The 20735-nt window shown below is 28.6% G+C and overlaps 2 protein-coding genes across 3 annotated transcripts; both read right to left on the reverse strand.

The window, feature by feature from the left end:
- Positions 1-213: 213 nt before the first annotated feature.
- LOC105206681 (probable cytochrome P450 6a14) lies at positions 214-15253 on the reverse strand. 2 transcript variants are annotated; one of them, XM_039456786.1, is made up of 9 exons: positions 14806-15253; positions 14519-14694; positions 12653-13022; positions 10739-11076; positions 10114-10344; positions 9736-9987; positions 3072-3302; positions 2694-2945; positions 214-252 (listed from the first exon to the last, which is right to left on the reverse strand). In XM_039456786.1, exons 2-9 carry the CDS (start codon positions 14685-14687, stop codon positions 239-241), a joined length of 1857 nt encoding a protein of 618 aa, XP_039312720.1. In that variant the 5' UTR covers positions 14688-14694; positions 14806-15253; the 3' UTR covers positions 214-238. The 2 variants fall into 2 exon arrangements, with proteins under 2 accessions (XP_039312720.1, XP_039312719.1); XM_039456785.1 differs by lacking the exon at positions 214-252 and adding an exon at positions 1615-2052 and having other exon boundaries at positions 14806-15252.
- LOC120359407 (cytochrome P450 6k1-like) lies at positions 3299-4209 on the reverse strand. The gene has a single exon (XM_039456799.1). The coding sequence runs from the start codon at positions 4009-4011 to the stop codon at positions 3688-3690; it is 324 nt and encodes a 107-aa protein (XP_039312733.1). The 5' UTR covers positions 4012-4209; the 3' UTR covers positions 3299-3687.
- Positions 15254-20735: the final 5482 nt, after the last annotated feature.

Raw genomic sequence — 20735 nt, forward strand, 5'->3', positions numbered from 1 at the left:
ATGAGAAAGTATGAGTATTTAAAAGTTAAAGGAACCTTGAAAAAGTTTAGAAGTGCTCAAAAGTAAAAATGCCTTATAACAATTGTCACTTATTATGTATTGTCATATTAACATCACTAAAAAACGGCGGGCTACTAAATGAATAACTCTATAAGCAATTGTTAGAATACGTTATCTAATAACGGAGATAATAGGGGTAACCATATTGTCGACAGTAGCCATAATACTCTCTTCTCCTCTACGATCTCGAATCTGAAATGTAACAATATAAATTTTTGTTTGAAACGTTAATATTATATTAAGCAAGATATAGTAAAAACATTATTTTTGAATTTTTTTTGTAATTTATAACATCACAGACAATTTGTACACTTGAGTCGTAACTTATGGTTTACAATTCACTATTTGTATAAGATTTTTTTAAATTCGTTATAGACGATCGAATATTTAACTCTCGTCATAAACAGACGCACCGATACCGTACAAAGAGAGCGAGATGCTTACTACTGTTGACCCTTCAGCTGATTATTAATCGATTATTGACTGTGGTTGAAGATTAATCTTGCGAACAAAGTACGAGATTCGGTATTGTTTTGACGACGCAGCACATGCGTGACTCGACATGAATTGAAGAGTTAATTTCTCATTGATGAGTTGGCGCTATAAACCGCACTTGCTGGCGTTAACGTTTAATCAATTGATATTTAAATCAATCTCTTTAATTAACACTCATCGCCTCATTGCATTATCGTCTTTGCACTTTCAATATTACTTTTTTGCGCATGTTGTATACGTTTTGTGTCTCAATCTATGATTTTCAGAAAGGTCTTTCGACGAGATTGAAAGATCATTATTCGATGAATGAAGTCAACCAAATTGAGAGGAAAGAGTGGGGATAATTTGTTTGTCTCTGAATGTAGAGGATATCTCTTAACGCTCAGCTAAACAGAGTGTAAACAAAATATATGCCTCTGAGATAAAACCCAATAATCTCGACGAAATCACATGATGAATTCAATATAAAAATTGATTAAATGATACTTTCTAATTGCAATGGTTCTTAACACCAGTTTCCGAGCAAAACTATTGTTCACATAAACAATGATAAATTATTTAACTTTTAACTTTTCTTAACAAGTTACCACATAATCTTGATGTGTACGTATAAATATCTGATTAATAATTTAATTCTGTAAGTAATTTATAAATAAATATTTATTATATCATAATGAGCAGCTAATCTAAAAATTCTTGGGATATAATAAAAAGTATACTTTAATGTTTCTGGAATATTTAAAAACCGATTTTATTTTTATATTTCATTTATATTCACAAATTATTCTTAAATATGTTTTTAAAAATTTTAATTTTTGACAAGTGTTTATAGAATGTTAATCAAATAAGTTTGTGCATTATCTGAGTGATGATTAATACCATTATTATTTCTCGAATCACTGCATTGAGCTTTATATAACCTTCAAACAATTTTATCTTAAAAATAAAACATTACAGCGATTTATCAAACTGCTGTTTACCAACTGTCTTTTCAAACGTTGCAATTTAAAGATTAATAATAGAAAAGTAAAAGAATAATAAAAAACATACACTTTGATAAAAGAATACATTCTTTAATGGAAGAAGAATACATATTTTGTTTAATATATATATAATTATTAATAATTTTAGTTATAATACATTATGCAGTATTAACAAGAACTGAACCGTATTAGTAAAAAATAGTAATAAGAAAGGTTAGTAACGCAAAATAGTAGAATATATTAAATAGATTCAATTTATTGTCCGATCTTGACTTTTGACATGTGCATGTTTACATTCTTCGTATTATATAAATTAAAAGAGGTAATTTTTTATCAAGAAGAAAATAATTTTATCGTTTCTCGATAATAAGATGCACACCACTTTTTGGTGTGAGAGTCGGAGATCTTTCACTGTAAGTAAGCGGGACTGGGGTCCGAGAATGAAGTTTAAATTTATATTTTGACAGAAGACTCACGAGCCCAATTTTTGTTTGTAAATAGCCAAATCTCATACCTGTAAATTAAATATATTAATAGTATTAATGTATAATATTTACGTAAATGTTTTTATAAAGAATTTTCAATCACAATCCAAAGAATATTTATTTATTTATTATGATTAATTATATATACAAATCGTAATACAAAAATTACACAAAATATAAACAATAAATAAATATTCTTAAAATAGTTTTGTAAAAAAGTAAAAAAGATAAAAGGCAAAGAACAATAATTGCGTAAAGATTTTTTTAATTAAAATAATTTAAAATTAAATACGGGAAAGACAAGACGGGGTGGCAGGATAAGGAAAGATATCCTATATATCGCGTAATTTAAATGTAGGAATCCCAATCGAACATTACATTAGATGTGGCTCTTTTGTCACTGAAAGTCACTTACAAGCCAGCGAAGGCCCCAATATAATTTATAAGGTTATATAATTTTGGTGTGCAAGTTATATTGCAGACAATATGAGACAACTTTAATACTCCTCCTTGTATACCAAATTGGTATATTTATATTGCTGTTTATTTTATTGTTGGCAAACTTAAAATTATTGATAACAAATATAAGTTGCTAGTGTTATAAATAATTATTTATTTACGTCAATTTGCTGTGTTACCTAAATATTAACAAATTAATTCAAATTCTCACCAATGCAATTTCGTGGACCTTCTCCAAATGGTATAAAAGCGTAAGGATGCCTTTCTTTCACTTTGTCTGCGTTGAAGCGCTCAGGATCAAATTTATTTGGGTCTGGATATATTGACGGATCTCGATGCAGCCCAAGCATCGGTATTGCTATTAACGTTCCTTTTGGCACCCGAATGTTTACAGTCGGCAAGTCTATTTCCTCAGTGCAGATTCGATTTAAAATAGGGAGAGGTGGATGTAATCTTAAAGCTTCTGAAATATGTAAAAAGAAGAAAGGTAAAGATACATCTATTCTATAATAAAAGTAAATTATTTATACACACGTGTAAATAGGAAGTTTATTAATTTTTTATTGTTTTGTTGTGAACTGAGTCTTACCATTTATTACTTTGTGAAGGTATGTCATGTCGGTTATAGCATCGTAGGTTAGATTATCATGCTTTTTCAATATTTCATCGATTTCATTGTGAACTTTCTCTTGTATATCTTGATGTTGTGCTAATTCGTATAAAACGAATGTTGCCGCGGATGAGGAAGTTTCGAAACCAGCTGCGAAGAAGACAAAACCTTGCGCAGTAGCTTCTATCATGGTAAGTTTATTTACGGATGCTGCGGATAAATAAAATAACTGTTTTGTTAACGTTTTTATGTAAAAAGAAGTTTAAAAAAAATAGTTGTTATTATTTAATTTAACTCTGCTATATAATATTAAGTACGTATTCTTTTACACTGAGAAAAATGTTTGATGAACTCAATCAAAGTTTAGATACATATATAGTGATCAAATCAATTTTACAGTTATAACTACTAAATATGTAGTTGTTTCAACCCAAACATTATTTTTGTACAACTAATTATAAAAAGTTTTGTTAAATGTATGCAATGTTTTTGGAATTTAGTAACAACAAAATTTATTTGGTTGATCTCACTAAACAATTTCTGTCAGTGTAACATGATATATTATAAATATAATAATAAACGTTATCTGTGTATATTAACATGAAACGTTGGACGTATTTTTGTCATCTTCAGGATCAACGTAGCCCCTCTCCATGAGTTGTATGAGCAAGTTCATAAAGTCAGGTCTGACGATATGATTAGTTTGCCTGTATTCCACAGTCTCTCGAAACATTTTCATATAAAAGTCGGTGACAGATTGTGGAAAGAAAGGAATAGAAAAGAAGTCCATGATTTGTGGCGCAAAGATTGCCATGGCAAGCTTTATAGAGTTTATATCAATAATTTTGTTTCCCTGAGTTCGATACTCATTATTTGGATCCTTAATGCAGTTTGATTTGATACCAAAAGCCGTTGACATTATTACGTCTGTTGAATAGCTGTTGGTAACGTTGACATATAATTATTAATAAATTTTTTTAAATATCAAATTTGCAAAAAACTAATATTAAACCAAGTTGAAAATATCTACATTTGAATAAATTTTTAGGTTTAAAAAAATTTTGACATATTAGAGATAAATATTCAGATATAAATATAAGTAGTAAATAAAAGTAATAGATAGAGTAATAGGTAGAACAGATTCATTAATGACAGCAAAGAAAGATTACAAATATCAAGTAAGTGTTATTGAAAAACACATTATAATTTCTGTCGCATACTCTCCAAAATCAGAAATTGAGAAATTATGTATTGAGAAATAGAAATTAATTTTTTATTAATTGATTATTAATTAAATATTATATATTTACAAATTTTTAAAATAAAATAATTAAAAATTAAAAATTTTGATAATATAACTTAGAATGTGTGCGATTCAGTAAAGTGAAAAAAATCTATAAAAAATTGCATTATGGATTTTATAATATCGAATTTAAATATTTGTAGCTGCTATACAGAATAATTTATTTCTAATGAAAGATATAACGGATAAATATAACGAAAAGTATATGTTGTACAAAAAAATATTGTATATAGAAAATAGTATTTTTGAAAGATATCATATTACTGCGCTATTGGTTTATATTGTAAATGAGACTTCTATCAGTAAAACCGATAGATAGTAACTTCACTCTTTTAATTAAAAACTCCTCATCTTTATTACAGAAGCAAGTTCTACATAAAAAAACATGAAATTTTTATTTGCAACATTTTATCTTATAAATGCAATTATCAAAAGTTATAAGCAATTAAAGGTATCTGTACTACTGTCTTGTGACAGTAATATTATGTATCAATAATATTATTGGGAATCTTTAAATGTGATAAGAGGCTCCTGATAGCACTACGTTAAACTACGATAAGATTGTAAGCTTCGAAATAAGATAAATAGCACCCAAGAAGTGAGTATCTCGTATATATAAAACTCTAGTACGGATAGAAATTTTATATTTATTTATTTTTTTGGAATGAGAGTCGATATATCAGTTTCGAGTGACGCTATCTTTTACATAGATCGGTAGATAATAAAATTCTAAGTTTAAATCTGCAAAATTCTTTTCTTTGTTAAAAGAACTTTGATTAAATAACGGTTTCGTCAAAAATAATTTACCTTGCTAATATATCTTTAATTTCGATGGTATCTCTCATTTGAGCATTATGCTCGAGGTGCTTTGCGAGTTCATCGCCACACTCCTTCACTATAACAAACATCTGCTTAATTTTTCCTGAAGTAAATGTAGGTGTCAACTTGACACGCATATTTCGCCACCTTTTTCCAGGCATAAGAAACAAATGGCCGGTCAATGGATCAATTTTTTCGTTACAATATATTCCACGATCATGAAAAGACTGGAATTCCTTTGTCATCACCGTTCGTATAAGATCGAGATCGGCGATTACTAAATTCGGTTTAAAAAATGTATACATTCCAAAAGCGCGATGTTCCTTATATTTCAAATAGGCATCATGGAAGAATACTCCTGTTGACAAAACTTCCTTTTTACTTAATTGTGTGATTTTTGGCGTTATGTAAAAATACTGTCAGTAATATCATCAAATAAATAAAAATAAAATTATGTCACAGATGCAAAATTAAATAATAAATAAAGTATATTCCAAAACATAATTACCAATTACAATTTAGTAAAATATAAATTATAGATAATAGAAATTACACGCATATATGTGAAATTTAGAAAAGTAACAATTGTGTCTATTTGAATTCGGATGTCGGACCGACTTGCTACGGACCTGAATTTAGGTATGTAAAGAGCGATCATAATAGCAAATAGGTAGGACACAAAGTTGTTAATTGAACATCGAACAAACGAGTCGACCGAGCAAGTAATAAGCAAAATAGAAATAAAATCTTGCTCGCAAACGATGTGACGAATGAGCGAATGTCGAATTACCCGACGCTTTGTAAATATGAAAGCTTAAATACATTCGAATTGAGATTATAAAGAATGTTTATGTTAAAAATCCTACATATATAAATTTAATTTATTTATTATTAAAATATGGGTTTGTTAGATATTTATTTTTATGTCCTTTTATTTTCAAATGTAATTTTTGTAGCAGAAAGATTTTCGACCGTTTAATGTAACATACAAATCTAAACAAGTAGGCCTTCCACCGTCGTAGATAGATCTTGGTGCTCTATATTTACTCGTGTGATTTTATATATTTTTTTCAGATTTAACACAGACTGTGCGTCGTTACGTTCAGTCGTAACACAGTTATAATCGAATAAGATTCAGTAATATCACATTTATTAAATTAAAATTAATTTAATAATACACGATGCTACTAGTATCTAAATATTTAACTCCGTCCCCCTGAAAAAACTGTAAAGAATTTATTGCAAAATATATCACCTCAGCCAATGTTGGAACCTGGGACCTCTCGAATCTCCGGTACGGGTGTCTTAGCGACTAGCTTGATCACTGAAGCTGCGATGATATTTCTTGCAATAATCGACTATAAGATAGAACGCGAAAAACATCATCACAGCCTCAGTGGTCGAGTTGGCTAAAAGACCCGTACCGGAAATTCGGGAGGTCCCAGGTTCCCTGGCTGAGGTGATATTTTTTGCAATAAATTCTTTACACTTTTGTCAGGGAGAAAGGGGTTAATATTTAAATGCTAGTAGCATCGTGTATTATTAAATTAATTTTAATTTATTAAAAGTGATTTACTGACTCTTATTCAATTATAACTGTGTTATGACCAAAAGTAACTGCGCGCTGTCTGTGTAGAATCTGAGAAGGTATACAAAATCATACGAGTAAATATAAAGCACCAAGATCCAGCTATGATGGTGGAAGGTCTTCTTGTCTAAATTATTTTTGTAATTTTAATTTTAATTAAATAAAATAACAAAAAATATAGAAAATTATGTACGGGGAAGTAAATATTTAATCACATGTCACATATTAGTATTAGATAAAAGTACTTGCCTACTTGGGCTTTTCCAGTTACAAGAGGTGTTACATTTCCAACTGGTACTGCAGGCTCGATATAAAAGACACCTCTCTTGCGCCAGAAATTAAATATTACATATTTATAATAAATGTACACACTACTCAAGATAACAATAAAACCCGCAATTAATTCCGCAAGCACTATCTCGAATCTGAAATGTAGCGACACAAATTTTTGTTTCAAACGTTAATATTATATTAAGCAAGATAAAGTAAGAATATTATTTTTTAAATTTTTGTAGTTTATAACATCACAGACAATTTGTACACTTGAGTCGTAACTTATGGTTCACAATTCACTATTTGTATAAGATTGTTTTAAATTCGTTATAGACGATCAAATATTTGACTTTCGTCATAAACAAATGCACCGATACCGTACAAAGAGAGCGAGATGCTTACTACTGTTAAGCCTTCAGCCGATTATTAATCGATTATTGACTGTGGTTGATCTTGCGAACAAAGCACAAGGTTCGGTATTGTTGTGACGACGCAACACACGTGTAACTTGTCGTGAATTGAAGAGTTTAACGGTTAATTTTCTGTAGATGGGTTAGTGCTATAAACCGCTCTTGCTTGGCGTTAACGTCTGATCGATTGATATTTAAATCAGTTTATTTAATTAACACTCATCGCCTTATTGCATTATCGTACTTGCACTTTCAATATTACTTTACCTCCTGCGTTATATACGTTTTGTGTCTCAATCTGTGATTTTCAGAAAAGTCTCTCGATAAGATTGAAAAATCGATAATCAGTCGATCGAAAAATCGATTGATCGATAAATGAAGACAACAAAATGGGTGGGTAGAGTAGGGATAACTTGTTTGTCTCTGAATGTCGAGTATATCTCTTAACGCTCAGCTAAACAGAGTGTAAACGAAATGTATGCATGTGAGATAAAACCCAATAATCTCGACGAAATCACATGATGAATTCAATATAAAAATTGATTAAATGATACTTTTTAATTGCAATTGTTCTTAACACCAGTTTCCAAACAAAACTATTGTTCACATAAACAATGATAAATTATTTAACTTTTAACTTCTCTTAACGAGTTATTACTCAATCCTGATGTGTATGTATAAATATCTGATTAATAATTTAATTCTATAACTATTCTATACATATATGTGTGTGTGTGTGTGTGTGTGTGTGTGTGTGTGTGTGTGTGTGTGTATTTTTTATATTATAATGAACAGCTTTTCTATATATTTTTGGGATATAATAAAAAATATACTTTTGATGTTTCTGGAATATTTAAAAAGCAATTTTATTTTTATATTCTATTTATATTCAAAAATTATTCTTAAATATGTTTCAAAAATATTTTATTTTTGACAAGTGTTTATAGAATTTTAATCAAATGAGTTTGTGCGTTATCTGAATAATGATTAATGCCATTATCATTTCTCGAATCACTGCATAAAGCTTATATAACCTTCAAACCATTTTATCTTAAAAATAAAAAATGATAGCGATTTATTAGACCGCTGTGTACCAACTGTCTTTTCAAACGTTGCAATTTAAAGATTAATAATGAAAAGGTAATAGAATAATAATAAACATACACTTTGCTGAAAGAATACATTCTTTAATGGAAGAAGAATACATATTTCGTTTAATATATGTAATTATTAATAATTTTACTTATAATACATCATGCATTAACAAGAAATAAACCGTAATAAAAAATAGTAAAAAAAAGTTAGTAACGCAAAATGATAGAATATATTAAATAGATTCGTCTTATGGTCTAATCTTTACTTTTAACATATGCATGTTTACATTCTTCGTATTATATAAATTAAAAGAGATAATTTTTAATAAAGAAGAAAATAATTTTATCGTTTCTCGATAATAAGATGCACACCACTTTTTGGTGTAAGAGTCGGAGATCTTTCACTGTAAGTAAGCGGGACTGGGGTCCGAGAATGAAGTTTAAATTTATATTTTGACAGAAGACTCACGAGCCCAATTTTTGTTTGTAAATAGCCAAATCTCATACCTGTAAATTAAATATATTATTAGTATTAATGCATAACAGGAAACATTACGTAAATGTCTTTATAAAGATTTTTCAATTACAATCCAAAGAATATTTATTTATTTATTATAATTAATTGTATATACAAATCATAATACAAAATTTATACAAAATAAAGACAATGAACAAATATTCTTAAAATAGTTTTAAGAAAGAGTAAAAGAAATAAAAGGAGAAAAACGATAATTGCCTGAGAATTCTTTTAATTGAAATAATTTAAAATTAAATACGGGAAGGACAAGACGGGGTGTCAGGATTAGAAAGGGTATCCTATATATTGCTTAATTTAAATGTAAGAATCATAATCGAGCATTGCATTAGATGTATGGCTCCTTGATCACTGAAAGTCATTCACGAGCCAGCGAAAGCCCAAATATAATTTATAAGGTTATATAATTTTAATGTGCAAGTTATATTGTAGACAATACGAGACAACTTTAATACTCCTCCTTGTATGCCAAATTGGTATATTTATATTGCTGTTTATTTTATTGTTGGCAAACTCAAAATTATTGATAACAAATATGAGTTACTAATGATATAAGTAATTATTTATTTACGTCATTCTGCTGTGATATTTGAATATTAACAAGTTAATTCAAAATCTCACCAATGCAATTTCGTGGACCTTCTCCAAATGGTATAAAAGCGTAAGGATGCCTCTCTTTCACTTTGTCTGCGTTGAAGCGCTCAGGATCAAATTTATTCGGGTCCGGATATATTGACGGATCTCGATGCAGCCCAAGCATCGGTATTGTTATTAACGTTCCTTTTGGAACTCGAATGTTTACAGTCGGCAAGTCTATTTCCTGAGTGCAGATTCGATTCAAAATTGGGAGAGGTGGATATAATCTTAAAGCTTCTGAAATATGTAAAAAGAAGGAAGGTAAAGATACATCTATTCTATAATAAAAGTAAATTATTTATACACACGTGTAAATAGGAAGTTTATTAATTTTTTATTGTTTTGTTGTGAACTGAGTCTTACCATTTATTACTTTGTGAAGGTATGTCATGTCGGTTATAGCATCGTAGGTTAGATTATCATGCTTTTTCAATATTTCATCGATTTCATTGTGAACTTTCTCTTGTACATCTTGATGTTGTGCTAATTCGTATAAAACGAATGTTGCCGCGGATGAGGAAGTTTCGAAACCAGCTGCGAAGAAGACAAAACTTTGCGCAGTAGCTTCTACCATGGTAAGTTTATTTACAGTTGCTGTGGATAAATGAAATAACTATTTTGTTAATGTTCTCATATAGTAAGACAAAGTTTTGAAAAAAGTAATTTTTATTATTTGATTTAACTTTGCAATTTAAATTAAGTACGAATACTTTTACACTGAGAGAAATGTTTGATGAACTCAACCAAAGTTTATATACATATATATAGTAATCAAATAAATTTTACAGTTATAATTATTAAATATGTAATTGTTTCAACCCAAACATTATTTTTGTACAACTAATTATAAAAAGTTTTGTTAAATGTATGCAATGTTTTTGGAATTAGTAACTAAAAAATTTATTTGGTTGATCTTACCAAACGATTTCTCTAAGTGTATTATGATAAATTATAGTTATAATGATAAACATTATCTGTGTATATTAACATGATTCGTTGGACGTATTTTTGTCATCTTCAGGATCAACGTAGCCTCTCTCCATGAGTTGTATGAGCAAGTTCATAAAGTCAGTTTTGACGATATGTTTAGCTTGCCTATATTCCACAATCTCTCGAAACATTTTTATATAAAAGTCAGTGATAGATTTTGGGAAGAAGGGAATAGAAAAGAAGTCCATGATTTGTGGCGCAAACATAGCCAAGGCAATCTTTATAGAATTTATATTGATAATTCTTTTTCCTTGGACACGATACTCATTATTTGGTTCCTTAATGCAGTTTGATTTGATACCAAAAGCCGTTGACATAATTACATCTGTTGTATATCTGTTGAATGGCAAAATTGACATTTAATTATTAATACATTTTTTCAGATGTCGAGTTTGCAAAGTACTAATTTTAAACTAAGTGAAAAACATTTACACTGGAATAAGTTTTTAAGTTAAAAAAAAATGTTGGCATATTAGAGATAAATACGCATTTATAAATATAAGTAGTAGATGAAAGTAATAAATAGAGTAATAGGTAGAACAGAATCACCAATGACAGCAGAGAAAGATTAGAATTATCAAGTAAATGTTATTAAAAAATACATTGTATTTTCTGCCTCATACTATCCACAATCAGATATTGAGAAATTATGTATTGAGAAATAAGAATTAATTTTTTATTAATTAATTGTTAATTAAATATTGTATATTTACAAATTCTTAAAATAAAATAATTAAAAATTAGAAATTTTTATAATATAACTTAGACTGTGTACGATTCAGTAAAGTAAGAAAAATCTAAGAAAAGTACATTAAAAAAATTTAAAAATTTTGACTATTAAAATATATGGATTAGTATATTGTCTTTGTTACTAATTTTAATACTCATTAGATTAACGTATTGTTAAATTAAATTTATATTTTTTGAAATATATGAATTTATTTTAAATATTAATAATCAGATACTATTAAGCAGATTTATGTTGTTACGTTTTGCAATATGTATTTTATAATATCGAATTTAAATATGTGTAGCTGTTATACAGAATAATTTATTTCTAATGAAAGATATAACGGATAAATATGACGAAAAGTATATGCTGTACAAAAAAATATTGTATATAAAAAATAGTATTTTTGAAAGATATCCTATTACTGCGCTATTAGTTTATATTGTAAATGAGACTTCTATCAGTCAAACCTATCGATAGTAACTTCACTTTTTTAATTGAAAATTCCTCTTCTTTATTACAGAAGCAAGTTTTACATAAAAAGATGAAACTTTTATTTGCAACATTTTATCTTATAAATGCAATTATCAGTATATATCTTATAAGCAATTAAAGATATTTGTACTACTGTCGGGAATCTTTAAACGTGGTAAGAGGCTTCTGATAGCACTACGTCAAACTACGATAAGATTGTAAGCTTCGAAATAAACTAAATAGCTCGCAAGAAGTGCACTGAAAAAAAAGTTTAGATATAACTATCAAATGTATAGTGAATTAATATCAATTAAATATTTTGTCAATATAACCAAAAATAATTTTGTGTTTCTAAATGTTTAGTAAATATTATCAAATCTGGTGTAAGTTATTAAATATTTAGAAAAGTAAAATTATTTTTGGTTATATTAGCCAAATATTTAATTGATCCTATTTCACTATACTTTTGGTAGTTATTACCAGTCGTTTTTTTTCAGTGTATCTTGTACATATAAGACTTGTACATATAAGATAGTACGGATAAAAATGTTATATTTTTTTAGAATGAGAGTTGATATATCAGTCTCCGAGTAACGTCATCTTTTACATAGATCGTTGAATAATAAAATTCTAAGTTTATATCTGAAAAATTCTTTTCTTTGTTAAAAGAACTTTGATTAAATAACGGTTTGGTTAAAAATAATTTACCTTGCTAATATATCTTTAATTTCGATGGTATCTCCTATTTCAGCATTACGCTCTAGATGCTTTGCAAGTTCATCACCACACTCTTTCAATATAACAAACATTTGCTTCATTTTTCCTGAAGTAAATGTGGGTGTTAACTTAACGCGCATATTTCGCCATCTTTTTCCAGGCATAAGAAATAAATTGCCGGTTAATGGATCAATTTTTTCGTTACAGAATATCCCACGATCATGAAAAGATTTGAATTGCTTTGTCATCACCGTTTGTATAAGATCGAGATCGGCTATTATCAAATTTGGTTTAAAAAATGTGTACATTCCAAAAGCACGATGTTCTTTATATTTCAGATAGACATCATGGAAGAATACTCCTGTTGACAAAATTTTCTTTTTATTTAATTGTGTGACTTTTTGTGTTGCGTAAAAATACTTTCGGTAACATATATCATCAAATAAATAGAAATAAAATTATATGACAGATGCAAAATTAAGTAATAAATAAAATATATTCCAAAACATAATTACCAATTACAATTTGATAAAATTTAAATTATAGATAATAGAAATTACACGCATATATATGGGAGTTAGAAAAGAAACAATTGTGTATATTTGAAATTGAATGTTGGACCGATTTGCTACGAGCCTGAATTTAGGTATGTAAAAAGCGATCATAATAGCAAATAGGTAGAACACACAGTTGTTAACCGAACATCGAACGAACGAGTCGACCGAGTAAGCAATAAGCAAAATAGAAATAAGATCTTGCCCGCAAACGATGTGACGAATGAACGAATGTCGAATTACCCAACGCTTTGTAAAAATGAGACTTTAAATACATTCAAATTGAGATCATAAATAGTGTTGGTGTTCAAAATCTTACATATATAAATTTAATTTATTTATTACTAAATTTTTGGGTTTGTTAGATATTTATTTTTATGATCTTTTATTTTCAAATGTAATTTTTGTAGTAGAAAAATATTTAACCGTTTATTGTACAAAATCTAAAAAAGAAAGTTTTCCACCGTCGTAACTGGATCTTGGTGCTTTATATTTACTCGTATGATTTTATATATTTTTTCAGATTCAACACAGACTGTGCGCCCTTACTTTTCGTCATAACACAATTGTAATTATAATCAAAAAGAGTCAAAATTATAAAATAAGAATCAGTAATATCACATTTATTAAATTAAAACTAATTTAATAAATACACGATGCTATTAGTATCTAAATATTTAACTCCGCCCACCTAAAAAAACTGTAAAGAATTTATTGCAAAATATATCACCTCAGCCAGGGTTCGTTCTTGGGATCTCCTGAATTTTGGGTGTTTTAGCTAACTTGATCACTGAGACTGTGATGATATTTTTTGCAATAATCGACTATGCGTTAGAAGGCGAGAAACATCAGCACAGTCTCAGTGGTCGAGTTATCTAAGAGATCCGTACCGGAGATTCGGGAGGTCCCAGGTTCCCTGGCTGAGGTGATATTTTTTGCAATAAATTCTTTACATTTTTGTCAGGGAGAAGGAGGTTAATATTTAGATGCTAGTAGCATCGTGTATTATTAAATTAATTTTAATTTAATAAATGTGATGTACTGACTTTTGTTTGATTATAATTGTGTTATGACCAAAAGTAACGGCCCGTAGTCTGTGTTGAATGTGAGAAAATATATAAAATCATACGAGTAAATATAAAGCACCAAGATCCAGCTACAACGACAGAAGGCCTTTTTATTTAGATAATTTTTCTAATTTTAATTTTAATTAAATAAAATAATAAAAAATATGGAAAATTGTGTACGTGGAAGTAAATATTTATTCACGTGTTACATATTAGTATTGGATTAAAGTACTTGCCTACTTGCGCTTTCCCAGTTACGAGAGGTGTTACATTTCCAACTGGTACTACGGGCTCGATATAAAAAACACCTCTCTTGCGCCAGAAATTAAATATTACATATTTATAATAAATGTACACACTACTCAAGATAACGATAAAAGCCGCAATTAATTCCGCAAGCACCATCTCGAATCTGAAATGTAGCGACACAAATTTTTGTTTCAAACGTTAATATTAGATATATTAAGCAAGATAAAGTAAGAATATTATTTTTTAATTTTTTGTAGTTTATAACATCACAGACAATTTGTACACTTGAGTCGTAACTTATGGTTCACAATTCACTATTCGTATAAGATTGTTTTAAATTCGTTATAGACGATCAAATATTTGACTATCGTCATAAACAGACGCACCGACACCGTACAAAGAGAACGAGATGCTTATTACTGTTGAGACTTCAGCCGATTCTTAATCAATTATTGACTGTGGTTAAAGCTTTATCTTGAGAACAAAGTACGAGATCGGTATCGTTGTGACGATGCAGCACATGCGTGACTCGACATGAATCGAAGAGTTAATTTCTCATTGATGAGTTGGCGCTATAAACCGCACTTGCTGGCGTTAACATCTGATCAATTGATATTTAAATTTGTCTAGTTAATTAACACTCATCGCCTCATTGCATTATCGTACTTGCACTTTCAAATTACTTTATCTTGCGCGTTATATACGTTTTGTGTCTCAATCTGTGATTTTCAGTAGAGTCTCTCAATAAGATTGAAAAATCATTGGTCGATAAATGAAGACAAGCAAAATAGATGGGAAGAGTAGGGATAACTTGTTTGTCTTCGAATGTAGAAGATATTTCTTTACGCTCAGATAAACAAAGTGTAAGCGAAATGTATGCATCTAAGGCAAAACCCAATACTCTCGATAAGATCACATAATAAATTCAGTATGAGAATCGACTGAATAAGACTTTCTAATTGCAATTGTTGTTAACATCAGTTTCCGAGCAAAACTATTTTTCACATAAACGATGATAAATTATTTACCTTTTATCTTTTCTTATCAAGTCACTACCCAATCTTGATGTGTATGTATAAACATGTGATTAATAATTTAATTCTGTAAATATTTTGTAAATAAATATTCATTATATCATAATGAGCAGCTTTTCTGAAAATTCTTGTATTATAATAAGAAGTATACTTTTGATGTTTTTGGAATATTTAAAAAGCATTTTTATTTTTATATTCCATTTATATTCACAAATTATTTTTAAATATGTTTCAGAAAATTTTTATTTTTGACAAGTCTTTATAGAATTTTAATCAAATGAGTTTGTGCGTTATCTAATTGATTAATATTAACTTATTTATATTGATCTGAATGATTAATATTATCATTTCTCGAATGCATAAAGCTTTATATAACCTTTAAACCATTTTATCTTAAAAATAAAACATGATAGCGATTTATCAGACCTCTGTTTACCAACTGTCTTTTCAAACGTTGCAATTTAAAGATTAATAATGAAAAGGTAGTAGAATAATAATAAACATACACTTTGCTGAAAGAATACATTCATTAATGAAAAAAATATATATATTTTGTTCAATATATGTAATTATTAATAATTTTACTTATAATACATTATGCAGTATTAACAAGAAATAAACCGTCATAATAAAAAATAGTAACAAAAATAGTTAGTAACGAAAAATAATAGAATATATTAAATAGCTTTGTCTTATTCTCTAATCTTTATTTTTGACATGTGCATGTTTACATTCTTCGTATTATATAAATTATATAAATTAAAAGAGGTAATTTTTAATCAAGAAGAAAATAATTTTATCGTTTCTCGATAATAAGATGCAGTTTTCAGTGAGAGAGTCGGAGATCTTTCACTATAAGTAAGCGGTACCAGGGTCCGAGAATGAAGTTTAAACTTATATTTCGACAGAAGACTCACAAACCTAATTTTTGTTTGTAAATAGCCAAATCGCATATCTGTAATGTAGGGGCTTTTATTAAGGATGGATAGTCGGTAGGCAAATTAACGAGAGCCAGGTCGTCAGCAAAGTGTCCTTGTATTATGTACAGTGCTCGCAGGCTGCTCCGGCAGAACTGCCGGACCGCGCGTCAAAATTGGAGCTCTCTCAAAACGCGCATAAGGGCACGACGACAATAACAAGTTAAGGGCGATCATGCGATCTCGCGGAGCCAATCACAATCTCGGAAATCACGCTGTGCTCCGCTGTACGTAGCATGATCGGCAACGGAAAATGTTCCCACGGCATCATGATCGACAATGTCGCGCTCAATAACAGAAATATGCCTACAGTAAATTAAATATATTAATAGTATTAATGCATAACATTTAGAAAACATTTACGTAAATGTCTTTATAAATATTTTTCAATTACAATCCGAAGAATATTTATTTATATATTATATTTAATTATATATACAAATCATGATACAAACATTATACGAAATAAAAACAATAAATAAATATTCTTAAAAGAGTTTTATAAAAAAGCGAATGAGATAAAACTAGAAAAATGATAATTGCGTAAAAATTTTTTTAATTAAAATAATCTCAAATTAAAATACGGGAAGGACAAGACGGAATGACAGTATAAAGAAGTATATCGCGTAATTCAAATATAGGAATCCCAATCGAGCATTACACTAGATGTGGCTCCTCGGTCATTGAAAGTTACTCACGAGCCAGCGAAGGTTCTAATATACAGCTCTCTTGCGCCATTATACATAATTTATAAGTTTTTATAATTTTTAAGGCTGCGCTATTCGCATGTATTGTAAATGAGGTTTCTATCAGTGAAACCAATCGATAGTAGCTTCACGTTTTTTAAACTCTCCTTTTTTATTACAGAAACAAGTTCTACACAAAAAAAATTAAATTTTTATTTGCAACATTTTGTCCTATAAATGCAATTACCAGTAGTTATAAGCAATTAAAGATATTTGTACTACTGTCTTGTGACAGTTGTATTGTGTATCGATAACACGTCGTGTATCTTCAAATATGATAGCAGGTTCCTGATAACATTTTTCATTAAATAAATTTATGCCGTTAAACTACATAAGATTGTAAACTTTAAAGTAAGATAAATAGCACCCAAGAAGTGAGTATCTCGTATATATAAAACTCTAATACGGATAGAAGTTTTATATTTATTTATTTTTTTGGAATGAGAGTCGATATATCAGTTCCGAGTGACGCTATCTTTTACATAGATCGGTAGTTAATAAAATTCTAAGTGTAAATCTGAAAGTTTCTTTTCTTTGTTAAAAAAACTTCGATTAAATAACGATTTCTTAAAAATAATTTTTATTATTCTTTAAACCTAACCTAACTTTGCTAATATATCTTTAATTTCAATTATATCTCTAGATGCTTTGCGAGTTCATCGCCACACTCTTTCATTATAACAAACATTTGCTTCATTTTTTCTGAAGTAAATGTGGGTGTCAACTTGACGCGCATATTTCGCCACCTTTTTTCAGGCATAAGAAATAAATTGCCAGTTAATGGATCAATCTTTTCATTACAGTACCACCCACGACCATAAAAAGACTTGAATTCCTTTGTCATCACCGTTCGTATAAGATCGAGATCAGCGACCAAATTCGGTTTAAAAAATGTATACATTCCCAAACGCGATGTTCCTTATATTTCAAATACGCATCATGGAAAAATATACTCCTGTTGACAAAAACTTCCTTTTTATTCAATTCTGTCCCTTTATGTTTTACGTAAAAATACTGTCAGTAAAATAAATTGTCAAATACATAATAATAAAAATAAGGCAACAGATACAAAAATAAATAGTAAATAAAATATATTCCAAAATATAATTACCAATTACAATTTAATAAAATATAAATTATAGATAATGGAAATTACACGCATATATAAATTTAATTAATTTATTATTAAATTTTGTGCTTGTTGGTTATTTATTTTTATTTATTTTTATTTTCAAACATAATTTTTGTAATTTTTATTTCAAAAAAATAAAATAATAAAAAACATGGAAAGTTGTACACGGGGAAGTAAATATTTATTTACGTGTCACATATTAGTATTAGATTAAAGTACTTTCCTACTTGCGCTTTTCCAGTTACGAGAGGTGTTACATTTCCAATTGGTCCTACAGGTTCGATATAAAAGACACCTTTTTTGCGCCAGAAATTGAATATTACATATTTATAATAAATGTACACAATACTCATGATAATGAAAAAAGCCGCGATTAATTCCGCAAGTACCATCTGAAATGTAGCAATACAAATTTTTGTTTGAAACATTATTTAACATTATATTGAGCAAGATATAATAACATTATTTTTGAAAATTTTTTGTAGTTTATAACGTCCCAGACAAATCGTACATTTGAGTCACAATTCACTTGGTTTGCAATTCACTATTTGTATAAGATTTTGTTAAATTTGTTATTGACGATCGAGTCTTTGACGCTCGGCATAAACGGACGCATCAATACCGTTCAAAGAGAACAAAAGGGATTATACAGGGACGATATCACGGGTAATTAAATAATGAAACAGAATCACTACCGTTAAGCTTTTAGCCGATTATTAGTCAATTATTGACTGTGGTTGAAGTGGTTGAAGTTTAATTTTCCGAACGACGTACGAGATTCTGTATTATTGTTACAACGTAGCACAAACGTGACTCAACATGCATCGAGGAGTTTAATGAGTTTTCTACAATTAGCTATTAGAATATTCTTTTCATATTTGACATTGATTGATTAATTCTTATCGTTTGCAACTTATGCCATCGACTAATACCTTATTGTAGAGAGCTCATTAAAGTTCCTCGATTCATGTTGAGTCATGCTTGTGCTGCGTCGTAACAATAATATAGAATTTCGTACTTTGTTCGCAATATTAAACATTTATCGTTTTTTTTTCTTCTTTTTTATGGGAAAATTCTTATGGTTACCTTCCCCTCCCCTCCTCCCAAGGTGGAGGGGAAAGTTATGCCGGACGTTTACCAACTAAAACCCCATGGTTGTCCAGCCTACAAGGACGAGGGACCCCGAGATCACAAGAATTGCAACCAACAGGCGTCCTCCGAAACATTTATCGCCTCATTGCATTATCGTCTTTGCACTTTCAATATTACTTTTTCTTGCATGTTGTATACGTTTTGTGTCTCAATCTATGATTTTCAGAAAAGTCTTTCGATGAGATTGAAAGGTCATTAGTCGATGAATGAAGTCAACCAAAATAGGAGGAAAAAGTGGGAATAACTTATTTATCTCTGATTGTGGAAGATATCTCTTAATGCTCAAATAAACAAAGTGTGAATGAAATGTATGCATCTGAGATAAAGCCCAATAATCTCGACAAGGTCAAATGACGAATTTAATATGAGAATTGACTGAGTGAGACTTTCTAATTTCAATTGTTCTTAACATAAGTTTCCAAACAAAATTATTTTTTACATAAACGATAATAAATTATTTATCTTTTAATCTTTTTTAACGAGTTACTACCCAATCCTGATTATGTATAAGATAAAACATTAATAATTTAATTCTGCAAGTATTTTATATATAAATATTTGTTATATTGTAATGAGCAGTTTCTCTGTATATGTTTGGGATAAAATAAAAAGCATTCTTTTGATTTTTCTGGAATATTTAAAAAACAATTTTATTTTCATGTTCCATGTATATTTACAAAATTTTCTTCAATATGTTCTAGAAAATTTTAATTTTTGACAAACGTTTATAGAATATTCGTAGAATGAGTTTGTGTATTATCTGAGTGATGATTAATATCATTATCATTTCTCGAATTACTACATAAAGCTTTATATATAACCTTCAAACGATTATCTAATAAATGAAACATGATAACAATGTCAGCGATCTATCAGAGCGCTGTTTACCAACAGTCTTTTCAATCGCTGCAGTTTAAAGATTAATAGTAAAAAGGTAAAAAAATAATACATTTTAATGAAAGAATATATTCTTTCATAAAAAAAGAATATATATTTTTTAATATATATATATATATATATATATATATATATATATATATATATATATATATATATATATATATTAACTTAATTATAATACATTATGCAGTATTAACAAGAAATAAACAGTGTTAATAAGAAATAAAAGCAAGAAAAGTTAGTAACAAAAAATAATACACTAT

Source organism: Solenopsis invicta, chromosome 13 (assembly GCF_016802725.1).
Source record: "Solenopsis invicta isolate M01_SB chromosome 13, UNIL_Sinv_3.0, whole genome shotgun sequence".
Taxonomy (NCBI): Eukaryota; Metazoa; Arthropoda; class Insecta; order Hymenoptera; family Formicidae; genus Solenopsis; species Solenopsis invicta.